This window comes from Lagopus leucura, unplaced genomic scaffold, assembly GCF_019238085.1.
Source record: "Lagopus leucura isolate 7727_CA_CO unplaced genomic scaffold, USGS_WTPT01 Super-Scaffold_100004, whole genome shotgun sequence".
NCBI lineage: Eukaryota > Metazoa > Chordata > Aves > Galliformes > Phasianidae > Lagopus > Lagopus leucura.
The window spans coordinates 34,708,090-34,728,987 of NW_024962264.1; the positions used below are offsets into that span (position 1 = coordinate 34,708,090).

The 20,898-nt window shown below is 37.8% G+C and overlaps 1 protein-coding gene across 1 annotated transcript in view; it reads left to right on the forward strand.

Annotated features, from left to right (window-relative positions):
• PRSS12 (serine protease 12) overlaps positions 1 to 20,898 on the forward strand; it is a 42,759-nt gene that overhangs the window by 185 nt on the left and 21,676 nt on the right. Inside the window, 7 exon segments of the mRNA XM_042871936.1 lie at positions 1 to 169; positions 8,862 to 9,000; positions 11,222 to 11,400; positions 13,473 to 13,623; positions 17,636 to 17,814; positions 18,430 to 18,571; positions 19,459 to 19,655. The exon segment at positions 1 to 169 is cut by the window's left edge and continues 12 nt beyond it. Coding sequence (XP_042727870.1) covers positions 1 to 169; positions 8,862 to 9,000; positions 11,222 to 11,400; positions 13,473 to 13,623; positions 17,636 to 17,814; positions 18,430 to 18,571; positions 19,459 to 19,655 — 1,156 coding nt within the window.

Genomic DNA, 20,898 nt, shown 5'->3' on the forward strand with positions numbered 1-20,898 from the left:
TGGCCGACCGCGGCGCCCGCCCTTTCGCGGCGCGGCTCGGCGGGCAGGCTGCCGCGGAGCCGCCGCAGCTCCTGCGCCCTGCCCGGCGACGGCGGCGGCGGCCGACCCCGGTGCGGCCCTCGGAGCGGCCGGCGCCGGGCGGAGAGGGAGCGCGCCGACTGCGAGCGAGGTGAGCGGGGCAGCGGCTCTCGGGCGAGACGCAGCGGGACGTGCGCGCGGGGCTCCGCGTCCCGGAGTGCGGCGGTGGCGTCGGCATCTCGCGCGCGGCTCCCCCGCCGCGGTTTTCGGAGGGACTGCGGGTCGAGGGAGAAAACGAACGCCTTTCGCCACGGTGACAGCAAAGGATTTTCTCAGTGGGGGTTTTAAACTTTTTCATCGGCAGCTGCACCGGCAAGACGAAAGTACCACGTCGTTTTATGCGATAAGTCAGAACTAGGCGATTCGCGTTCAGAAACGGTATCCTAAGCGTTCGGCTAGGTAAGACTGGCATTCCCGTCTTGTAACCGGGTGCACGTCTCTGGGGAGCGGCTTGGTCGCCCTCGTTCTTTTTCTTTTTACATTTTGAGATAACGGGGTTTGCAAGTTAGCACTGGGGGTGCGGGCATCTGTGAGCCCGGACCCTCACAAACCCTCCTAACTGGATCCACTGGCTGTGGTGGAAGTTTTCGATGCATGAGGACTGAGCAGCGATTCCAGCACTCAGCCCTCTGCTTTAAAGCTCATCGGCTTTGGCAACCCCCGCAGAGGGTGTTTATTTACCGACAGGCTTTGAATGACTTTGCTAGAGGGAAACATATTTTTCTGCATCTCTTTGATATTATCTCCTACCTAAGAATTCTGTCCTGTCTGTATTCGTACTAAAAATGGTCACACGTAACTGTTGCAATGAAAATAAAGACTCTCTCCCTTGTTGCCCTTCTCTTCACATGTCTTATAGTACCTAAATGTTGGTAAGGGATTTACTATTAGTATTAATAATTTTGTTGTTTTCAGCGAAGATCTTTCAGATCTTTGAAGAGGACAGATATATTTCTCTCCCAGCAATAATCCTGGAAGACCTATCTGTCAGATGCACAGCTGAAAAAATGTAATTTGAACAATGTGATAAATTATATGTATTGGTATAAACCATCACATGAAGAGCACATGGAGGCACCACGGTCTATATTGTTCAGCTATGCTTAAAAGAGAAGAAAGCGGCTTCTGAAGCCATGTTCAGAGTCAGTACTGTACTCCTTTGAGAAGACAGAATGATGTTATGTATTACAGATGTTTCCTGGGAAAGAATACCAGGCAGCTGATGCCATGGTGGAGAAAACAATAACTAGACTAAGATGAAAAGAATGCAGAATATTTCACACCCTTTAACTGGTCTCAGATTGGAAAAGGGTCCCATAGTTGCTTCCCTAATTTAGTCTATCATATTTATAGCTCTTTTTGGAATGTATCAGTTTGGTTCCCAAAGTACTCTGTAAGGATTTTGGACTTGTGTGTCAGACTAAGGATTAATGTATCATTTTATTGCTAATAACCCAATTTTACTCTAATTTAATTCTAGAATCCCCTTTAAGTTGGTAAGAACTTGATCAAGTAAAAGATGCTGAAAGTACTGTGTGATTTGGATTTAGCTGTGTTTCTTCACTCTTTTCAGATTGTTTCTTGTCTTTCCTCTTGTCTTTCGCCCAAGAAAAAGAAAATCCAGGTTAAGGTAGAGGACAGAGCTATTGAACAGTAGGTGATACTTTACAGCTAAGAGGTTCTACTTCTGTTGGACTCAACAATGAAATCTCAGTGGCTCCAGTGGGCCAAAATCTGTCCAAGAGTCTTTGTGAAGGTGATACCAAAGAATTTCAGAATGCATTAAGTAGTGTAATGTGGAACATAGAAATAAGTCAAGCTATTTGCCCCCAAAAAACCCATTACTATAACTTTGGTCCTGAAATATGCTCATTTCTCACAAGAAGAGAAGAAACGCAAGTCGTGCTTTGTTACGATGCAGTTTTTAGCTAGAGAAGGGCAAACTGTCTTCCCTTTTCTGTTGTTTTAGTGCATGTGCTGAGGAAACCTGCACTGAGGCACCTGCAATTACTAAGTACAATGCTGTGTTCAAGGCCTTAACTGTAAATCTCCTGGATTTTCTAGCTTAAATATTATAACTAACGTGCATAGTTAAGTGGCTAAGCTTTGTGCATGTGTATGTATTAAAGTGCTTCATATTTTAACAGTAATGCTGAAAAATAAAAAACAAACAAACAAAAAACCTGGCAATTATACTAGACAGTACCAGCCTAAATTCAGTTTAATAGTTTAACAGATTTTGGTGTTTCATTTCCTTCCTTCTAAAATGAGAGACATCTGGTTAATATTTCTTATTTGTGCCTTGAAAGCAAGTAAACCAAATGCAAATATACATAAATTATCATGATTGACCAAGGAAATAATAAGGGAAAATAAATGAGTCTGAGAGTATGCTGTACGAAGAACCAGCCTAAGTCCAGCAGAATTTAGTATTTTAGGTACTACTCATAACAACTTACCTGTGCATACGCTACTCATGCTTCGGAAAATGAAGCCTACAACACAGTGCTTATGGGGCATGTAGCTGCAGAATTCTGCACGATATGTTGTTATACATCTAGTTTAAAGCTCTATGAGAAAGTTAACTATTTTTCTTCATTTTACAAAGAGGAAACAATAAAAGAAGGGGTAAATGTCTTGCCAGTGGTCACAGTACCAATCACTGTCAGAAATGGAAGTAAAGCACACAACTTCAGAATGTGCGGACTTTCCATTTAAATCTCTTTCATCACAAGTGATTCCACTAATGCCAATCAAATAATGCTTCACTAAATGCTTCCAGGCAATTGATGGAAGGTATTGTATGACTTTTGTGTTTCTTAATAGCATAGGGTTAAAGAAAAAATTAAGCATGATTGTCTATTTTTGTCTTCTAAGGTTGAAGCAGCTCTTCTGGAACCATTCTTATTACAGCTGCACAGCATGAAACCTCCTAATTTTCTACAGCTCTGTACCATATAATACAATTGCGGTCCTTTAGAGTTTGTTACATTCCTAAAATTTCAGTTTTCTTTTTACAAAGCCTTAAGCCATTGATCATTGATACAATGAACCTCACTGCTGCAGAAGAACCAATTCAGCACGCTGCACACTGAGTACATATAATATTTATGAAACTTCTAATATAAGGTTCTCTAAGTATGCAATAATGCTATGTACTAAAGTTTTCATCTTGGATCTTTAAAAGTAGTCCTGACAAATGCACCATTTTTCAAGGTTAAACTACCAAGAGAAAGCAGTTATAATTTTAGACTGAAAGCAGGGCTCAGGAAAGTGGTGGATAACAGCACCACTCACAGAGAGCAGCACCCATAGTTTTGCTGAAGTCAACAGGGATAATTTCTTTGATTTCTGCTAGGCCTCATGCCAAAAGGGAAGAAGAGTATCCATCGATTTGAACTGGTGTTAGATTGGGCCTATAATGCAGATAGATTTAATTTTTTTCCAAATACCTCATGTAAACCAATAAATTCAATTCATTTTGAGGCTGGGACAGACTCATAGTATTCTGAATCATCCACTAGTGTTCAGAAATACTACAACTTGTAATACGGTTATGTGGGATATAGAGCGTGTGTCAGTGGGACATCCTTATACTTAGTATTAATTTGCACCTACCTAATTGACTCAGAGGCAACAGAGATGGAATATCAGTGCAGAGCCTTTCTGTGGCACTGTCCCACGCTGCAACACCTTGCAAAAGCAAGCAGAAATAACATACGCTGTTTTTACAAATTTCCAGAATTGGAATACTACTTTTGCTTTGCTACAGACCTCTGATTTGAGAGCACATAGCACCAGAGGGCAGAGCACAAGAAACATGTACTTCTGATCACTCTTTTGAAAATCTGCATTTACAGCCAAGCTACAAACCTTTGAACACAGGTGTTTACAAAGAAAATACTGGTACACTTTCACCATAAACACCATAAACCCCACTACTGCAGTACTTAAAGCAGGAGTGGAAGTGATTCTCATTCTCTGTAGAAAACAAAATAGGGTTTGAAGTCACCCAGCGTTTCTAGGCATGCAAACGATATAGCAGAAGAGGCCAGAGGACCACTCATGCTGTTTACAGCACAATTCCTTTAAAGTACTTCTCCTTTTTAGAGTTAATTAAAAGTCTGCTGGGTGGTTTTCCTCTGCCATTTTTTTTTTTTAATTACTCTGTGTCTCAGCTTGTGCCTATATGGCAGGTGTTGCAGAGCAAGTCTCAGCAGTACTCACTAGATACCCTTACTTCCTTCCATTTGCAAGTATAACTTAATCTCTTTTAAACGGTGATAGCAGATGGGAAAGATTCTGACTTAGGCACATACTAGAGCATCTAAAATTATTAGACTGTGTGTAAACATCATGAATTGACCATCAGTAGTCTTGGGTAAAATATAATTAAAAGAAATGCGTACATTTCTGAGCGTATGTAAATGAATGTGCTTCTGTGAAGATGGTAGATAAGTATTCTTCAAATAGGGCTGAATGAACACTGTTCACAATATGTGTCCTAGAGCTGATCAGTAAACCTGCTTTGTGCTTCTGTGCCCTTGTCTCTAACTCTCATGGGGTCAGTGCATCCCTCTCTGAGGGGCTCCTTCATTTTTCTGACTAGTGCTGAGAAGGGTATTGAGAGTCATCGGCAGGATCCTCGTACTCAATGGACAAGGGAAAAACACTGATGTCATTTATTTGGACTTCAGTGAGGCTTTTGACACAGTACCCCATAACATCCTGCTGTCCAAATTGGAAAGATGTGAATTTAATGGGTAGACTGATGGACAAAGAACTGGATGCAGGATCCAGTCCAAAGAGTGTCTGGATGGAGACTGGTGACAAGTGGTTGGTGCTGGGGCTGATAACTCTTCATCAGTGGGGCTAATCTTCATCAGTGACACTGACAATGGAGTCGAGTGCACCCTCAGCAAGTTTGATGATGACCCAAGCTGTGGGGTGCAATCAGCACACCAGAGGGATGGGATACCATTCAGAGGGACCTAGACAGGCTTAAGCAGTGGGCTGAGGTGCATCTCATGAGGTTCAACAAATCCAAGTGCAAGATCTTGCACCTGAGTCAAGGAAACCCCCATTACCAATACACACTGGGGGATGGAAGGATTGAGAACAGCCCTGTTGAAAAAGACCTGGGAGTACTGGTGGATGGCAAGCTGGACATGAACCAACAATGAGCCCCCACAGCTCAGAAAGTCAATCATATCCTGAGCTGCGTCAAAAGAAGCATGACCAGCAGGCTGAGAGAGGTGATTCTGCCTCTCTATACTGTGCTGGTGAGGCCTCACCTGGAATACTGTGTCCGGGTGTGGAGTTCTCAGTACAGGAGAGACATAGACATGTTGGAGAGTGTCCAGAGGAGGACCACAAAAATGATCCATAGAATGAAACACCTATTCTACGAGGACAGGCTGAGAGAGCTGAGGTTCTTCAGCTTGGAGAAGAGAAGGCTGTGAGGTGACATTCATAGTGGCCTTTCAGTATTTAAAAAGGAGTTACAGGAAAGAAGGCGATAGATTCTTTAGCAGGGTCTGTGGTGACAGAACAAGAGGAAATGGCTTCATGCTCAGGGATGGCAGATTTACATCAGAGATAAAGAAACAATCTTTTACAGTGAGGGTGATGAGGCACTAGAACAGGTTACCTAGTGATGTGGTTGATGCCCTGTCCCTGGGGACTTTCAGGTTGAGGCTGGATCAGGCCCTGGGCAACTTGATCTAGCTGTGGTGCTTCACTGCAGGGGAGTTGCACCAGATGGCCTTCAGAGGTCCCTTCCAACACTAAGGACTCTATGATTCTATTATTCTAATGTTGATCAGCTTGCAATTCCCTAAGATCAACCTGCTGAACCTACTGAAGCACAATGATATATTTTAAATTCTGTTACGTTTTATGAGGTATCCATTTTACTCTAATTAATTTATCTCATGATCCAGTAACATAACTGCCAGTAGTCCAAATACCACAACATTCTGAAAAAGCTACAGAATAAGTTAAATTTTTTCAGTAATTGCTATTTGATTTGCCTGCTATGCAATTATGACTTACGCTAACACATACTTTAAAGCATATATGAAACACATAGAATATTGTATCATTTACTTTCATTGGATTCTGCTAAAATACTGAACAAGAACTGGACTTAGAAAAATACTAAGAGACCCTTCAGAGATTTTTCAATTCGGAAACTTTTGTTTAAAAAAAATGGGGGGGAAGGGGAGAGGGACGACTTCTTACTGTTTTGCTTGAGGAGTGAATGCTAGATTTTGCCATGGGTAGTTTAGGTTAGGCACAGCTGTAGGTATCAACACCATCCTAGAAGAAGAGTAGTGAGTCAGTGTAAACCAACATGTTAAAATTAGTTTCATTATACCATTTATGTTCAGTTAACTCTAATAAACATCAGACATATTAAAAGGTTTTATGTTAGCTACCTGTAAGAAAAGGCTTTCTCTTTATTTCTTTCTAGATTAAATTACAGCTGCCAATCAAGAATATTTTAAATTTGTTAAAAAAACTACCTTTAATAACAATCTTGTGTATCTGGTTCTTCATTGTATTTTCTTGTGAGACAAACACAGGTCTGTTATGAATGTTGCTATCATTCATAAAATGCTGGTATTCCTAAGCAGCTGCAAATCTGCAGTAAAAAGGCAAATAAAAATATTTTATTGAGATATTACATGTTTGTTTTTTTTTTTTAAATCCCTCACTTATTAATATTTTCTCCTAGGTTTTGTCACAAAGGCTCACAGAAATAAGACTTGATCTCTTCCAATCATTTTCCCTTCCTTACGTACTAACACCCACTTCAGTAGGGAGCAGAAATCACCCAGAGTTCTCTGGGGGAGTTGGCAGCAGGATAAAGTCTGTTATGTTTAACAGTACCTGTCCACAGATCTTCATGCTTTTTAGACTTCTTTCATGAGTTGTCTATCAGACAGGCAAACGATTTCATATTTGTTTTTAATGTTTGGGAAAAGACATGCTGATGCGCAGAAGCTGTCTCTTATATCATCTTTTATTCTGTGTACAAGAATAATTTTTTCCAGTGTTGTCTCTGGGAATTCTGCAAAAATAGAAAGAGCACTGAGCCATGTTCTGCCGTGGAAATCACAGAAGATAATTTTATTCTTTTAGTTTTACTCTTCAAGTACTCCTTTATCTAAGTATTTTCATAGATATATTGTGTAATGTGTACTCAGGAAACTCTGCATTGATACAGTAATTGTGCAGGACCTTAAGCAATCAGGTACAAAAATAAACTAATTTTTGAGGGTGATATATTCACACTTTCTGGAATGCCAGAAATCACTTTGCTATGACTAAAACTGATGTTTCAATTGATAACAATAGTCTACACAAAAGTCAATTGAAGAGCAGAAATAAACAAAATTCCTGAACTTGTCTGTATGTGATAGAAAAGCATGAAGATTAAAAATATAAACACAGAAGAACAAGGGGCAGTATGGCTTTACTGTTGCTATAATTAAGTCATTTATAGTCCTCTGTGCTGAATGATAGCACGCACTGTAACATGACTTGAATAACTTTTGTTTGTAATTTGTTGCACAGTAAGTACTGCTGAGAAAATAGAAGGCAAAAGGAGCACACAAAATCAAGTTTGAGGTTAATTAATTCGAGTCCTTTGGCAGTCATTTGACTTGGTTTTATAAACTACACTGAAATAAATTAAAACCAGAACACAATCTGTGTGAAAGCTGAGAAGAAAAGGTAGATCTACCTATTGTTATTATTGTTATTATAATATACACATACATGAACACAACACGTAAAAGGAGGGCAGGCACAAACACTGACTTTACTCTCCTACTGCTAAAAACCCTGCAAGCTGGATGATGATGTAGCTTCTGATTTTAAGTAGATCACAGATGAGAGGCAGATGGATTAACTGAGATTTCAGGCAATATTAATGCATGCAATTAGGTTATGTTTTATAATTTAACAGAAACATATTCTTTCTTGTTGAACTACTGTTCTGATTCTGTAGAGTTACATCTATAACCAGCTTTTTGGTGACATTCAATTGCAGATGCATCTTGCATCTCAAATACAAATACTGTAATGTAAGAATGCAAAATCTATTAATTTATTGGATGTCTTTTTTTTCACACTTCTTTTAGAAAATTCCTAATGTGTTTAGTTTGTTTTGTCTGAGAATTTGCCAAAGACCCTTCATATAATATCATCAAGTGTTTTTCTGTCTGAGAACAAGTCTGAACAAATGCATTCTTTGGCTAAAATAAACTACTGACATCCATGACAAACATAATATTACATGGCTCAGAGTAAAAGCTATGCAATCCATGTGGTTGTTTTCTGATTCTTTTAAACTGGATTGAATTATGTGGAAGATAAAAACATATCACTCATAAATTTTTGCTCACTTGGGTAGAGGTAAAAACTAAATATTTATGCAGTCTGTACATACTTTGTTTTGGTGGTTAGAACTTACCAACTAAGCTGTAGCATCAGAAGTATCAGAAAAGTAATGTAGCTTCAGTGTAAGAAGCAAAATGTATTCCCTATGTAAGGAATAAAGTTATCAGCTTGTGTGTATTACTGTATAAGAATGTTAGACATGCCAGAGTACTTCTTAGAAGCAGCTTAACCAAAGAATGCAAAATAAGGTAGTAGTACTTGAAACAAAAATTCATCTGCAGAGGGAAAAAAGAGATTCAGAGTCCAGTAGGTAGGATAAATTATCTGAGACATGGAGCATCTTGGAGACTGTTTTTTTTTTCTTTTCTTTTAAGCGTCAGTGAGACTCCAAGGTGGCAAGAATGAGTTTGAAGGTACAGTGGAGGTTTATTTGAATGGAGTCTGGGGAGCAATCTGTGGCAGCCACTGGGACAATAATGATGCAACGGTCATATGTCGACAGCTTGCACTTGGGTAAGTTTTTGTCTGAGTGAAAATTAGTTGACATACTTTAATGACATTACAGTATAAAGGGGAATCTTTTGCTTCCTTCAATTATGTTGTATTTCAAAGAGGTCAGTGTGAAAATTAGTATTTTGTTTGAAAGCTGTATGTGGGATCTGAAAAGGAGTGAAGGGAAGGTAGATGCTGTACTTTCAAAGTAAAACAATGTGTGCTTTAGTAGACAACCAGATGTCCATGAGGAGAGAAATCTGAGGTCTGATCCTAATGTTGCATATGTAAGTGTCAATTAAGAGTAGCTCTTTAAGTTACTGAATCTGTAAAAATGTAAATGTGGTCAGAATTTGCTTCTTCATGGCTTCTTGTCGCAGGAATATTCCCTATTCCCAGGAGCGTTGTGTTACTCTGGTAATAATCCATTATATTCTGCCAAAAGACAGCTGGGACTCATTTTAGATTTTGGGGAAATGGAGTATTTTTGTTGTGCTACCCTCATACAACTAGGTAATCCGTATGGTTTACTTCTAGTGTTACACATTGATAACTAAACCCAAAACCAGACAAATTTTGCGGCTTTACATTTTCATGAAAACATTTTACAGTCATGGTAGTATTACAGAGGTTGAAAGTCCGTGCATTGTGCTAACAGCTCACTGTCCTTATTGACCACTGTTTCCCATGGCTGTCAAAGTGGATTTAATCAACAGGACCCTTCACCATAATTTGGTCATTCAGCTCTACATAATGCCTATGGTGATGCTGCAGTTGCTATAGTAAGGTGGAACTGAGGAAAAGAAGAAAATGTCCATATCCACAGGAAGTTTTAAAAACAAAATGCAATTTCAGCTTCTAGAAAATCCATGTCACCTAACCTAGGCAAAGACATTACTTGACTACCCTGCCACCTCACTACTCCATTCACTTTGTAGCTTCTCAGTAAGCCCCAAAATAGAGCTGGTTTATTGCCTTTCCAGCATTATTACAGTTACATATCAAAGGAGTGATTACATTTGCTACAAGCAGCAGGGGGCAAGTATACCATAGTTGCATTCTTAATGATTATATTACTTTTAGACTATTTAGACTGCAAGGCAGAACAAAAACTAAGCTGTTTTATAACATTCAATTCTAATTTGGACACACCATGCCAACTTAAAAAAATACGGGGATTAGATGGGATAAAAGTTCAGCCATCTGGAGGCTGTGATTTTGCTTATGACTTGAGCTGTCTACATGCAGTGTCCCCTTTCCTCATTTTAATTTATTTTTGCCATCCACACCCTACCTATACCATTCGGATAAACATTTCAGTTGAACAAGACCCTTATTAAAACAGTGTGAATGGCTCATTCTTTTCAATAGAAATGACTTGAATCTGAATCTAGGCCAAAAATACCCAAACAAAATGTAGTTGAAACTTTTATGTATGCCTGTTGAGTGTTTGATAGAAATTTGGATCTGTATACCACAAGGTGAATTCAGTAGGTATTTCCAATGTTTTTCAGGTTCTTCCATTTTTCTGCTCCTTTTGCTTTTACAATACTTGGATGTTGTTTTTAATTTGTTTTTGGTGGGTATTAGATGGAAGATAAGAAGATTCAGAACAGTTTCTTTGGATTCAGTCTGGAAAGGAAAAAAAGATATTTATAAATGTTCAGGGTGTTGGAGGAGAGGATGGATGGATGGATGGATGGATGGATGGATGGATGGATGGATGGATGGATGAACAGAGAGATGGGAATGGCTGAATGGACAATAATGGACGTGAGAATGAGCTAATGCAGTATGAGGTGATTTCACTGCCCCATGGTCATAACTATATATGCCATGCACATGTGCTGAGCAGTGACTAGTGTTAATGGAACAAAGGAGAGGAGAAAAATGGAGGGTCCTTGGCATTATCTGTCATGGAAGTATATCTGCAGTGGGATGATTCTACAGTTTACCTATGGAGTGTGGAAGGAACTGCTGTGCTGATTTTTGCTGTCAAGAACTGGGAGGAGTGTGGCTGGCCCTGCCAGGGCATAGGCCACTGTACTAAAATATCCCACAACTAAATGGCAAAATCTGGGTTACTCTATAACTGCTTTGAGCAGAAGACTGCCTTGAAATGTAAGAAAATGTGATGACTTTACACTGTTAAGGAATGCTCTTTCTTTTCTACCCCAAGGTTTTTATCTGAGAACCAGGAATGAATAGACTCAAATATCCTACCTGATTATTTTTCTTACAGTGAAAAAGGTACATCAAAACACATACCATTTTCCGAACTGGGCCTTATTCCTGTCTACTGGAGTGAAGTGCGTTGTCGTGGTGATGAAGAAAATATACTGTTATGTGAAAAAGACATCTGGCAGGATGGAATATGTCCTCAAAACACAGCAGCTGCTGTTACATGTAGCTCTTCCCTAGGTAAAAAACAAAAAAACAAAATATAAGGTTTGGCTAACTCTTTACCTTATTTAAATGCAAGTAATAATAATCAATCATTATAAAATTAGAAAAAGAAAACCTTTCTAGACTTTTTGGTCAGGAAATTAAACAGATTGACTCATAGCACCATTAACTATTTCAAATTTCTCTATGCTATGCAAGCTTCAACTAGCAGAACCACCTTTTACCATTCCATAATCATGAAGCAAAATGTTGCTTTGAGATACAGGTTGTGAGGAAGGGTGAAGCAGAAGTGGACCTCTGGCTGTAAAAGTAGGATTGTTTCCCCCACATTTTTACTTACTTTTTTAAAAAAATATTATTATTAATTAATTATTATTATTATTTTCTTTGTTAGCTACAAAAGCAACATTTCAGTTTGTTAGCTTTTCATGAGCAACAGGGAGGGACATCAGTTTCATCCAGAGGCTAAACCTGACTTTGGTACAGAAGTGTCTGATGAGTGTTGACCTTACATTCTTTGAATGTGGCTATCACTGCAAAAGGAAACGTTTTGTCCTATTTATTGTGTACACTTAAAACAACAGGTCTGAGGTCTCCTACCAGTAGATCGCTACATTACACAAGTCAATGATATTACCAGAAAAATGTATTAGAAGGCTTTTAAGATATTTCAGATTATTTTAACTGACATGATAAACAGTATCTAAGTAGGCAGTTATGCTGTCAGATTTAAAATACTGCTGACTTTAAGGATGACTCTACTGGCAGTGCCATTCTCTTCAGTTGTAACCAAAACATGTTGTATGGCTGCTCCCAGCACTGTGCTTCCTTTCTTCCCTTACTTGCATTCCTATCCAAGAGTAGACATACTTATGTCCTACAGCTCCTCTATTCATAAGGAATTTCAATAAATTACTTAAAAAACATAATTTTATTCTTAATTTAGAAAACTGTAGTATAGGTGGAAGATGAATCCTTTTTAACCTAGGAAAGAAGGTTAATAAGAAAACAATCATAGCAAAAGGAACAGTTTTGCCTAAGGAAATTGAAATTTATAAATTAGTAAAATTTACTCCTAGATCATAAGGTTTTCTTTCTGCTTATAGATATTTTCACTGGAAAAGCTTATTTAGCTCAGATAAATTTACAGAAGGCATTTTATCTTTGTCAGTAATGCTGAAAGGAAGCTTATCAGTTCTTTAGAGCCCAGGATATCTGATTTTAATTAAATCAGTCCTGAAGTTCAGCTGATTAGATGGAGTTTCCTGAAATCGCCTGTTTTGTAGGTTCTACGAGCAGTAGCCTTTTTAACGAATATAGTTTAATTAACTACAAAACAAAACAATAAAAACAACAAAAACCCCATATTTAGATTTCATACCAGTGAGATAGTATGATGGACTCAGAGAAATTCCCTCAATGTTTTTGTTTTTTTTTCAAGTCACAAAATAGCATTAATTGGTTGGAAAGCGTACACAAAAATTGAATCACACTGTGAATCATTCAAACGTTAGATATGATGAAACTTTAAAATAACCTTTTAAATACAAAAGTGAGTATTTTTTACATGGCTTTAAGCTGTTTCTATTATAGTTTTCTGCAGAAGTGATGCTTCCAAGAAAATCTCCTGCTGGACACAAAAAGATTAATTTTTTGAAAAGGCCAAAACATGAAGGTGAAATTCTACCTCTGTGGAAACTAAATAATTTTTTGCCTCTTACACATTTTGCCCCCTGGGATTAAGCATGTACAGAACTGACTTTGCCCTTACTGGTAGAAATGCAATTCCACTGCTAAATTAAAGTATTTGGTCTTATGCTCCTAAGCGTCTGTGCACATTTTGACACTTAAGTAACTCAGATCAGCATGGCTTCTTGTTTGTAAAGTATTGTTCATCTCCAGAGACTGGACCTTAGAAGAACAAATTTCTAGCAAGTTTAATTTCTTGTTTCCCATTGAATTAAAAAAACTAATTGTAGTTCTTGAGCAACATCACAGAAACCACTAAGCTGTCTTTTTTTTTTTTTTTTCCCTTTGCAATCAGAATAACAAAATGACCATTTCCTATATTCCCTGTTTGATCATAGCCGCTGTCTTTATTCCAATCCGGCTGGCTGGTGGGAACAAGGCTTACGAAGGAAGAGTTGAAGTCTACCATGCTGGCCAGTGGGGGACTGTCTGTGACGATCAGTGGGATGATGCAGATGCTGAAGTTGTCTGCCGGCAGCTTGGCCTTGGGTTTGTTTTACTACATATTTTCTACTCCAGCAGCAAAGCAGAATAGATAGTAAGACACATAGCCTAGAGTTTTCAAAAGATGCTCCTTTAAAATTGCACTAATACTTTGAAGCATGAACGACACATTTTCGGAAGGGTCAGGTACAGTGCCAGTACTTTCAAGTCTCTAGAACTTTGATCTATTGGATCCAGTTCTCAGTGGCAAATGATATGGTATATGATGTAAATATGAAATAGTAAGATAGACAAAGGATCTTTCTTGGAATAAATTTTGAGTCTTTTCTGAACATTCACTACAATTATAGTAAAATTACAATCAAAAACCTTAGGTGAATATGAGGAGGATGCTTTTGATATTGAAATCTTTACATCCATTCTACTGAAAAGTCTAACAATCACTTTGCTTTGGAGCAAGAGCACTGCTTTGTCAGAAAGGATGTGCTTTTTGGTATGCCCATGAGAATTGAGGTTTAAGCCATAAGTCGCAGAAAACTGTCAGTTTGCAAGGACAGAGTAGATACTAGTTTAAAGTTTTAACAGTTTTGATACTACTCAGCAAATAAGTATTCAGTACTTGAGAAAGATGCTGCAGAACTGGGAGGCAAAGAGGAGAACTGCTGCATTGGAGACAGAGAAGATGAGGACAATTGGGATGAAAAGCAGAAGAAAAATGTCGAGTTGAATGCAGAGAAGATACTACTCTGTAAAGCTAAGGAGGAATGGGGGATTACTTCTGAAACAAACTGGGATGAGAATTAAGCAGATCAGTGCAGAGAAGACTGGGAAAGAACTCACCCACTCAACCCTGCTGAGATTACAGTGAATTAAAATAAGTGGCACTGAAGGTAGCAAGCTTTGTGGCATGAACAGGTGGCCCCCAGCATGTGCTCATTTTTTTAACCTGAAGCTGAGGCCATGGACTCCTGCTGGTTCCATCCAAACTAGCTCAAATAGCTGAGATTAGTACAGTGTTTACAAGGCTTTTAAACCTGCTCACGAACCATGTAGGAACCAGCGTGCTCCTCTGACATCATATTTCCATTTCTTTTCAAGTCTAGGGTTTATGTGTAAAAGACCACATTAAAAGAATTTTAAGACTGCAGAGAAAGGCATTATATGTAGTAGCATCATGTAAATGCTGTGCAATATCAGTTCAGCCCTCTTGTCTGTATGATTAAATATATGATCATCAGTTACGCTTGTTTTTTTTCCTCCAACAGGAAACTTTCCTAATTTTATGCACCAAATAACTGGTGTTCATGGATTCATAGCTATTCAATATTTCTTTGACTCCTCATCATACAGAATGTTTTCAGGTGTTCATTAGTGCACAACCTTCAGTCCGTGCATAGAATAGTTATATAAGTATTTCTATATTCCTGACCTATTCAATTAGGAATACCTTTTATAAAGCTTTTTCTGCTTTTGAAATACAATTGAACCACTATCAGTACTTGGGAAGTAATTAAACTGCCCTTAACATTTTTCTGTGGTAATGACAAATGTCAGGCAAAGTCAGCAAACGTTGAAATGCTGATACTCAAGTTAAATGAAGATAACATCATATACAAGTAAATGTTCCCAAGTACTATCATCTTAAAAACTACTGGTAAACATGGCTTTCTGTTATAAGCCTGTAATATATATAAGGCATTACTGATTAAAACAAGTATCCTGAAAGAAGTTTCTTCAGTTCTTACTCAATTCTACAAATATTCAGAAGCACTGAGAACTCACAGGCCGTATCTTGATACATTGAAAGATTGAGACGTGCTAGATTGGATAGCTAGATTTCAAATAAATATTACTCTTAGTGCATCCAATACATGTTATTTTCCTAGTTTACTATATAGTTACACACATTTACTAGTTAGAAAAGCGGCTATCTGTGAAATGTAAGAGATGGAGGTCTTGGCTCTTATTCCCATTACCTGCACTGCAAACTACAAGTCTTCAGTGAATAAATGCTACATATAGAAAGGCATGGCTAGTTAACAAACTAAAACAAAGAATGGTAAGGGCAATTAGGAAGACTTAGCAAAGCTCAGGGATCTATGAAATCTACTGAAATTCATCTTAGCATTTCTGGAGGAAAAAGAAACTGAGCAAGATCTATGTTAACACATTATTTAGAATTAGGAAGGTCTTTCTAAAGAATATGTCCAATTAAAAATCTTTCTCACACATATATGCACACACACATAAAAAATGCTAACTTCAGACTGAATTTACTGATGTGCCCTGATAAACCCCTGGAAGAAAGCCAAATGTGTTTTGCTAAAATGTCACTTGTTGGGTGCTTGAGGACATTTCTGTTTTCCTCCACTGTTTCTCTGATGTGATTGCAGATTACAACTCTTCTCCATACTGAGTAAATATGACTTGTTTGTTGATATTTTCCACATACTCAACCACTTGAAGAAGGCATCTGATCATCAGAGAAACAGCCTGAAAGTTCAATTTTTTCAAAACTGACCAAGCACTTTAGCTTAACAACATTAGAAACAAATGTGTTTTAAGTATGTATGAATGCAAATCGTACTATATAATGTTCCTTTCCCATGTGTGGTTTTATTTGCTGGGAACTAATAATCTACACAGCATCCACCAGGAGTACTCACTTCCTTTTTTTATAAAGAACTTTTTTCCTGGTCCTAATTTAACTTTTTAGAGCCTATTATTGTTGCTGTTTTTCTCACACCCTTGTTACTGTTAATCAAGAATTTGCATTATTGTAAATTTAGTACTATCTTCCTTTAAACAAGAAATAAAAGAGATGGAATAGACTTATACAAAGCAATAGAAATGAAACCCATGCCTATCTAAATCTATATATGGATCAATAAAGTGCCGCCTTAAAAACATGAATAAACACAACTTCCATTTAAAAAAATGACAGCAATGGAGAATTCTAACACTCTACTGTAAAAGCCTCTAAAGAGTTTGAATGACTACATTATGAAACAAAATAGCCAAGATCTGACACATTTTCAGTAGAAACTGAATATGCCTTTCCTGCTAGGTTATGGCTGGTTGCAGAAAACATATTTTTTGTAACTATTACTTTATAGTCCCATGACCAAACTCTACCTTAAACTAGTCCTTTAGAAAGGTAATTCATTGTAGCCTAGTTGAAAAAGAAGACAGATACTGGAAACACTCCTACAAAAACTAAACTGGTTATATGTACAGAGAAACCATCCAGTGAAAGGAAAACAATCCATGTGTTTCAAAACATATATGAAAGACACAGTGCCTTTCCAAACAGAAAAGGAAAAATCATGACAGCTCAACAACTGTTGAACACTGTATAATTTCTGTAATGCTGAAATAATGGACTGTCTTCAATTCATGTAGGTTTCTGTGTTCAGAATTCCCTACGCTGACATAAACAACAAACACAAGGACAGTCATTGGTCTGCCTTTTGTTTTTATTTCTACGATAAACTTCATGCCATTGTCAAGTCACTTGAAATCTTAGCCATGTTTTTTAAATTACAGAGTGTAGAACAATTGAGTTTATCTGCGTCATCTAAGTATTTGAGATTTGTTTAATGTGCTTCTGAGGCCAGCAAAGTAAGTCACCGAAGAAATAGGATTACCATGTATACACATTAAATGAAAATTACAATTAGAACCCTCATAGCCATTTGTAAAGCTATAATCCCTCCTAGGAATGGAGTTCTTAAAAATGAAAAGATAGAAAAGGAAAATGAAGTAAAAATGAAAGAATAGGATTTGATTTCATAATCATATCGGAACTGTGGAAATGTTGCAGTGGTACGTTCAAGTTCAGCTGGTGCAGAACTTCAGCTCATAATGAAGTTGGCTGTAGAAGCACACTGTAGTGCAGATGTAACACAGGCTGCAGTCAGTTACCCCTGCAGTACATTTTCAGGAAGTCCCATTTACTATTTTAGAAGCCAGATATGTAACATTTTAGCTGTTTCCATTGCCTCCAAGACCCTAGCTTGCATGTACTTGCTTTACAGCATTTGCTATCTTTTGACAGGGGTGCTGCCAAGGCATGGAGCCAGGCTTACTTTGGAGAAGGCTCAGGCCCTGTGCTGCTGGATGAAGTGCAATGTACAGGAAATGAGCTATCTATAGAACAGTGTCCAAAAAGCTCCTGGAGGGAACACAACTGCGACCACAAAGAAGATGCTGGTGTTTCCTGTACACCTCTCACAGGTAGTTCAATTACCAATAAACACACACAGTGACAAATGCAGAATTGACAGCACTGGAAAGAGAGTTTTTAAAGTTTGCAGATGCATAAAACCTCACAGTAATAATACATTGTAGCAGTATCAAAAGGAGTCTGCTGTTGCCTGTGGAAATTTTACAGGTATAGAAAATCTCATTATTTAACACTAAGCCTTGGTTCCTTTGCAACACTCTAACTGCTACTTACTGTGCAGTGCATGCTTTAACTGTGTGTTGTTTCTGTCAGCATAAAAGCAATGAGAAATAACAATATATAAAGAAGATAAGTTGTATGTATAAACAATGAAACCACATAATTAGAGCCTATTTCTGTGAACTTGGCATGTAATGAGGACTCGGAGATCAAAATCTTGCACTGAATCGGCTTTGTTACTCAGCACTTTACAACATCCTGGGTGCATCATGGCATCTTACACATCTTTTCATTGAATGGCATCTAGTGAACAGCACAGATATAGTAGTTTAATATTGTAATGAGCTGCAGTAAATGTAGTGATACTCATTTTATTTCAGAACAGTAACTGGACCTCAGAAAAACTAATTCTTATTTTTGTTTTTCCTTGCTTGTTAATGACACAGATGGTGCATTAAGGCTAACAAGTGGGAAAGGCAGTCATGAGGGACGCCTGGAGGTCTATTATTCTGGGCAGTGGGGCACAATCTGCGATGATGGGTGGACAGAGCTGAATACACAGGTGGCTTGCCGGCAGCTTGGATTTAAGTAAGATTATTTGATATCAGATATCTGACTCTTTGACTTGATGATGATGGTAGATATTTACGTGAATCCTATATTCTTCAAGAGTCTCTGTTTTTTTTTTTTTTTTTTTTTTTTAATGTTAACTGAGTGCTTCACAGAAACTACTGAGTTAAAATGCATTAAAATCTGCTTCCCTCAGTCTTCATTACATACTTATGGCCTCAATTTAGTTAGAGCAAAAAGATTCAACTCAGTCTGTAATTCAGCAGTCTTCATTCACTGAGTTCCTTCCACTCGTGTTTTTTGGCTAACCAATCTATAGAGAAAAAATGACTTACTGTATTCTAGTTTGCCTATGAAAGTTTGATTATTCAAAATCTTTGCTCATGAAACAGTCAGTAAAAATCAGATAGACTTTCAGTGTATAAATCCTTCTGGACCTAGCTCAAAAACCTCCCGCAGTCCTGAGACACTATTAAGTATTGACTAACATATTTCAGAAAGCAGTCATTTCATACTGTGTTTACAAAAATACACTCTCACTACATAATTGTTATCTTGCCTTCACATTCAAAAAAGTCCAAACATTCAAATATTTATGATATTAAGAACATGATTTAAGTACCAAAGTGAGTGAGACAGATGTATGTTTGAGGCCTTAATCAAAGGTAATATATCCCAAAGTCTGCATTAATGTAACAGTAATTCTTCAAAAATACAGGTTACCAGAGAAGAAATATGTAGTGTTCTCATTCATTTTAATGCTAACCAAACCTGCTCAATCATGGTTATTACTCTCCATTGTTGATCTTGAGAAATCTTTATTTGTCAACAAATCATTTATTTCCTTTCTAGTGCTGAAGTATAACATGCCCTCTGACCAAAACATACACGTATTTGTTGCATAGGTATGGAAAAAGTGCTCCTGAGAGCTCCTCAGAAGGAAACTCTGGTCCCATCTGGTTGGATGATGTCAGCTGCTCTGGGAAGGAAACAGACCTTCTGCAGTGCTCAAGGAGAGAGTGGGGAAAGCATGACTGCAGCCATCAGGAGGATGTCAGACTCATTTGCCATCCAGATAACAACAGCCATAAACTCTCGCTTGGTAAGGTGTCCCTTTGGTAACATCACAATGTGAGCATTGCTATAGTCGCGTATTCCAGAGAAGTATAGTGAACTTAAGGGTGCTCAAAATCTTACTGTTTAGCAGGCGTTATGCAAGGACAGATGAGGAAGGGAAAAAGTTCACTTTTCTCTTGAAGAGCGTAAGTAATCAGGCTTTGTTTAAAGGAACATAAACAGCCAGAACAGTAACAATCAGCATGCATTTCTAAATTAGCAAATGCAGATTCCAGAGATAATGTTCTCTAAATCTTTTTCTTCATTGGATTTTACATCTAATTCGCCCTTTCTAATGGTATACTGCTTTGCACTCAGCACTCTCCAAGTTCTAAGGAACTGCCCCATGTTATAGGAAATTGGAGAGGAACCTGTGCATTGAAAAATATAAATCAATATTATATTCCTCTATAGCCTTATGTTCAGGCAGTCTGAGAAAAGACATAGAGAGAAAGAACGTAAGTTCAGAGAGAATGAGAAGAAATGGTGAGAAGTATGAAAATCTTTCTATATTACTTCGGTCTGTCATTTGGATTGTGCCAGGGGAAGTAGCCCCCAGCTTCTAATATAGACAGAACGATACTAAACAGATCAAAGATCCAAACACCACATTAAAAAGCTGACTATGTTGTATGAAGAAAGAATGAAAAGACAGATAAGAAATCAGAAGTAACTAATTACATAGAGGTATTATGGATCAAAATACGTACACAAGAATTCCAAAGATTTCTAAATCCACATATAGATAATTAAACAAGAATTACAGCTATCAGACATGTAAAATAAAAGGCTAGAACAATTGGGTTACTCATCTATTCTGACAATCAGCTTCTCTTTCTTCCTTTTTTTTTTAATTTGATGCATACAGATTTTGTAACTTGTCAGTATGTAAACCTTGACAAAGTTGTTGCCAATATTCTTTGAAATTTAACTAAGTATATTCTAGTTGATTTTGGAGTTAGAATTAACTAGGAAACTAGTGGAATGAGATTCACTGCTTCTACTGAAATCTAATGGACTTGTATGCCTGATTTCTTGAAGTTCCTTGGAAATTATTGACTGAAGGTTTATTTTGCAAATTAAGGCATGGATTTACTGCACAACATTGCTACCTGTTCTTACAACAATCAGCACTTCCACATGCACTTTTATTCTCTTTCCTTTTTTTTTTTTTCCTGATCTTTTCCTTTACAGCCTTTTGACCTGTAAGAATCCAATGAATGTTTTAT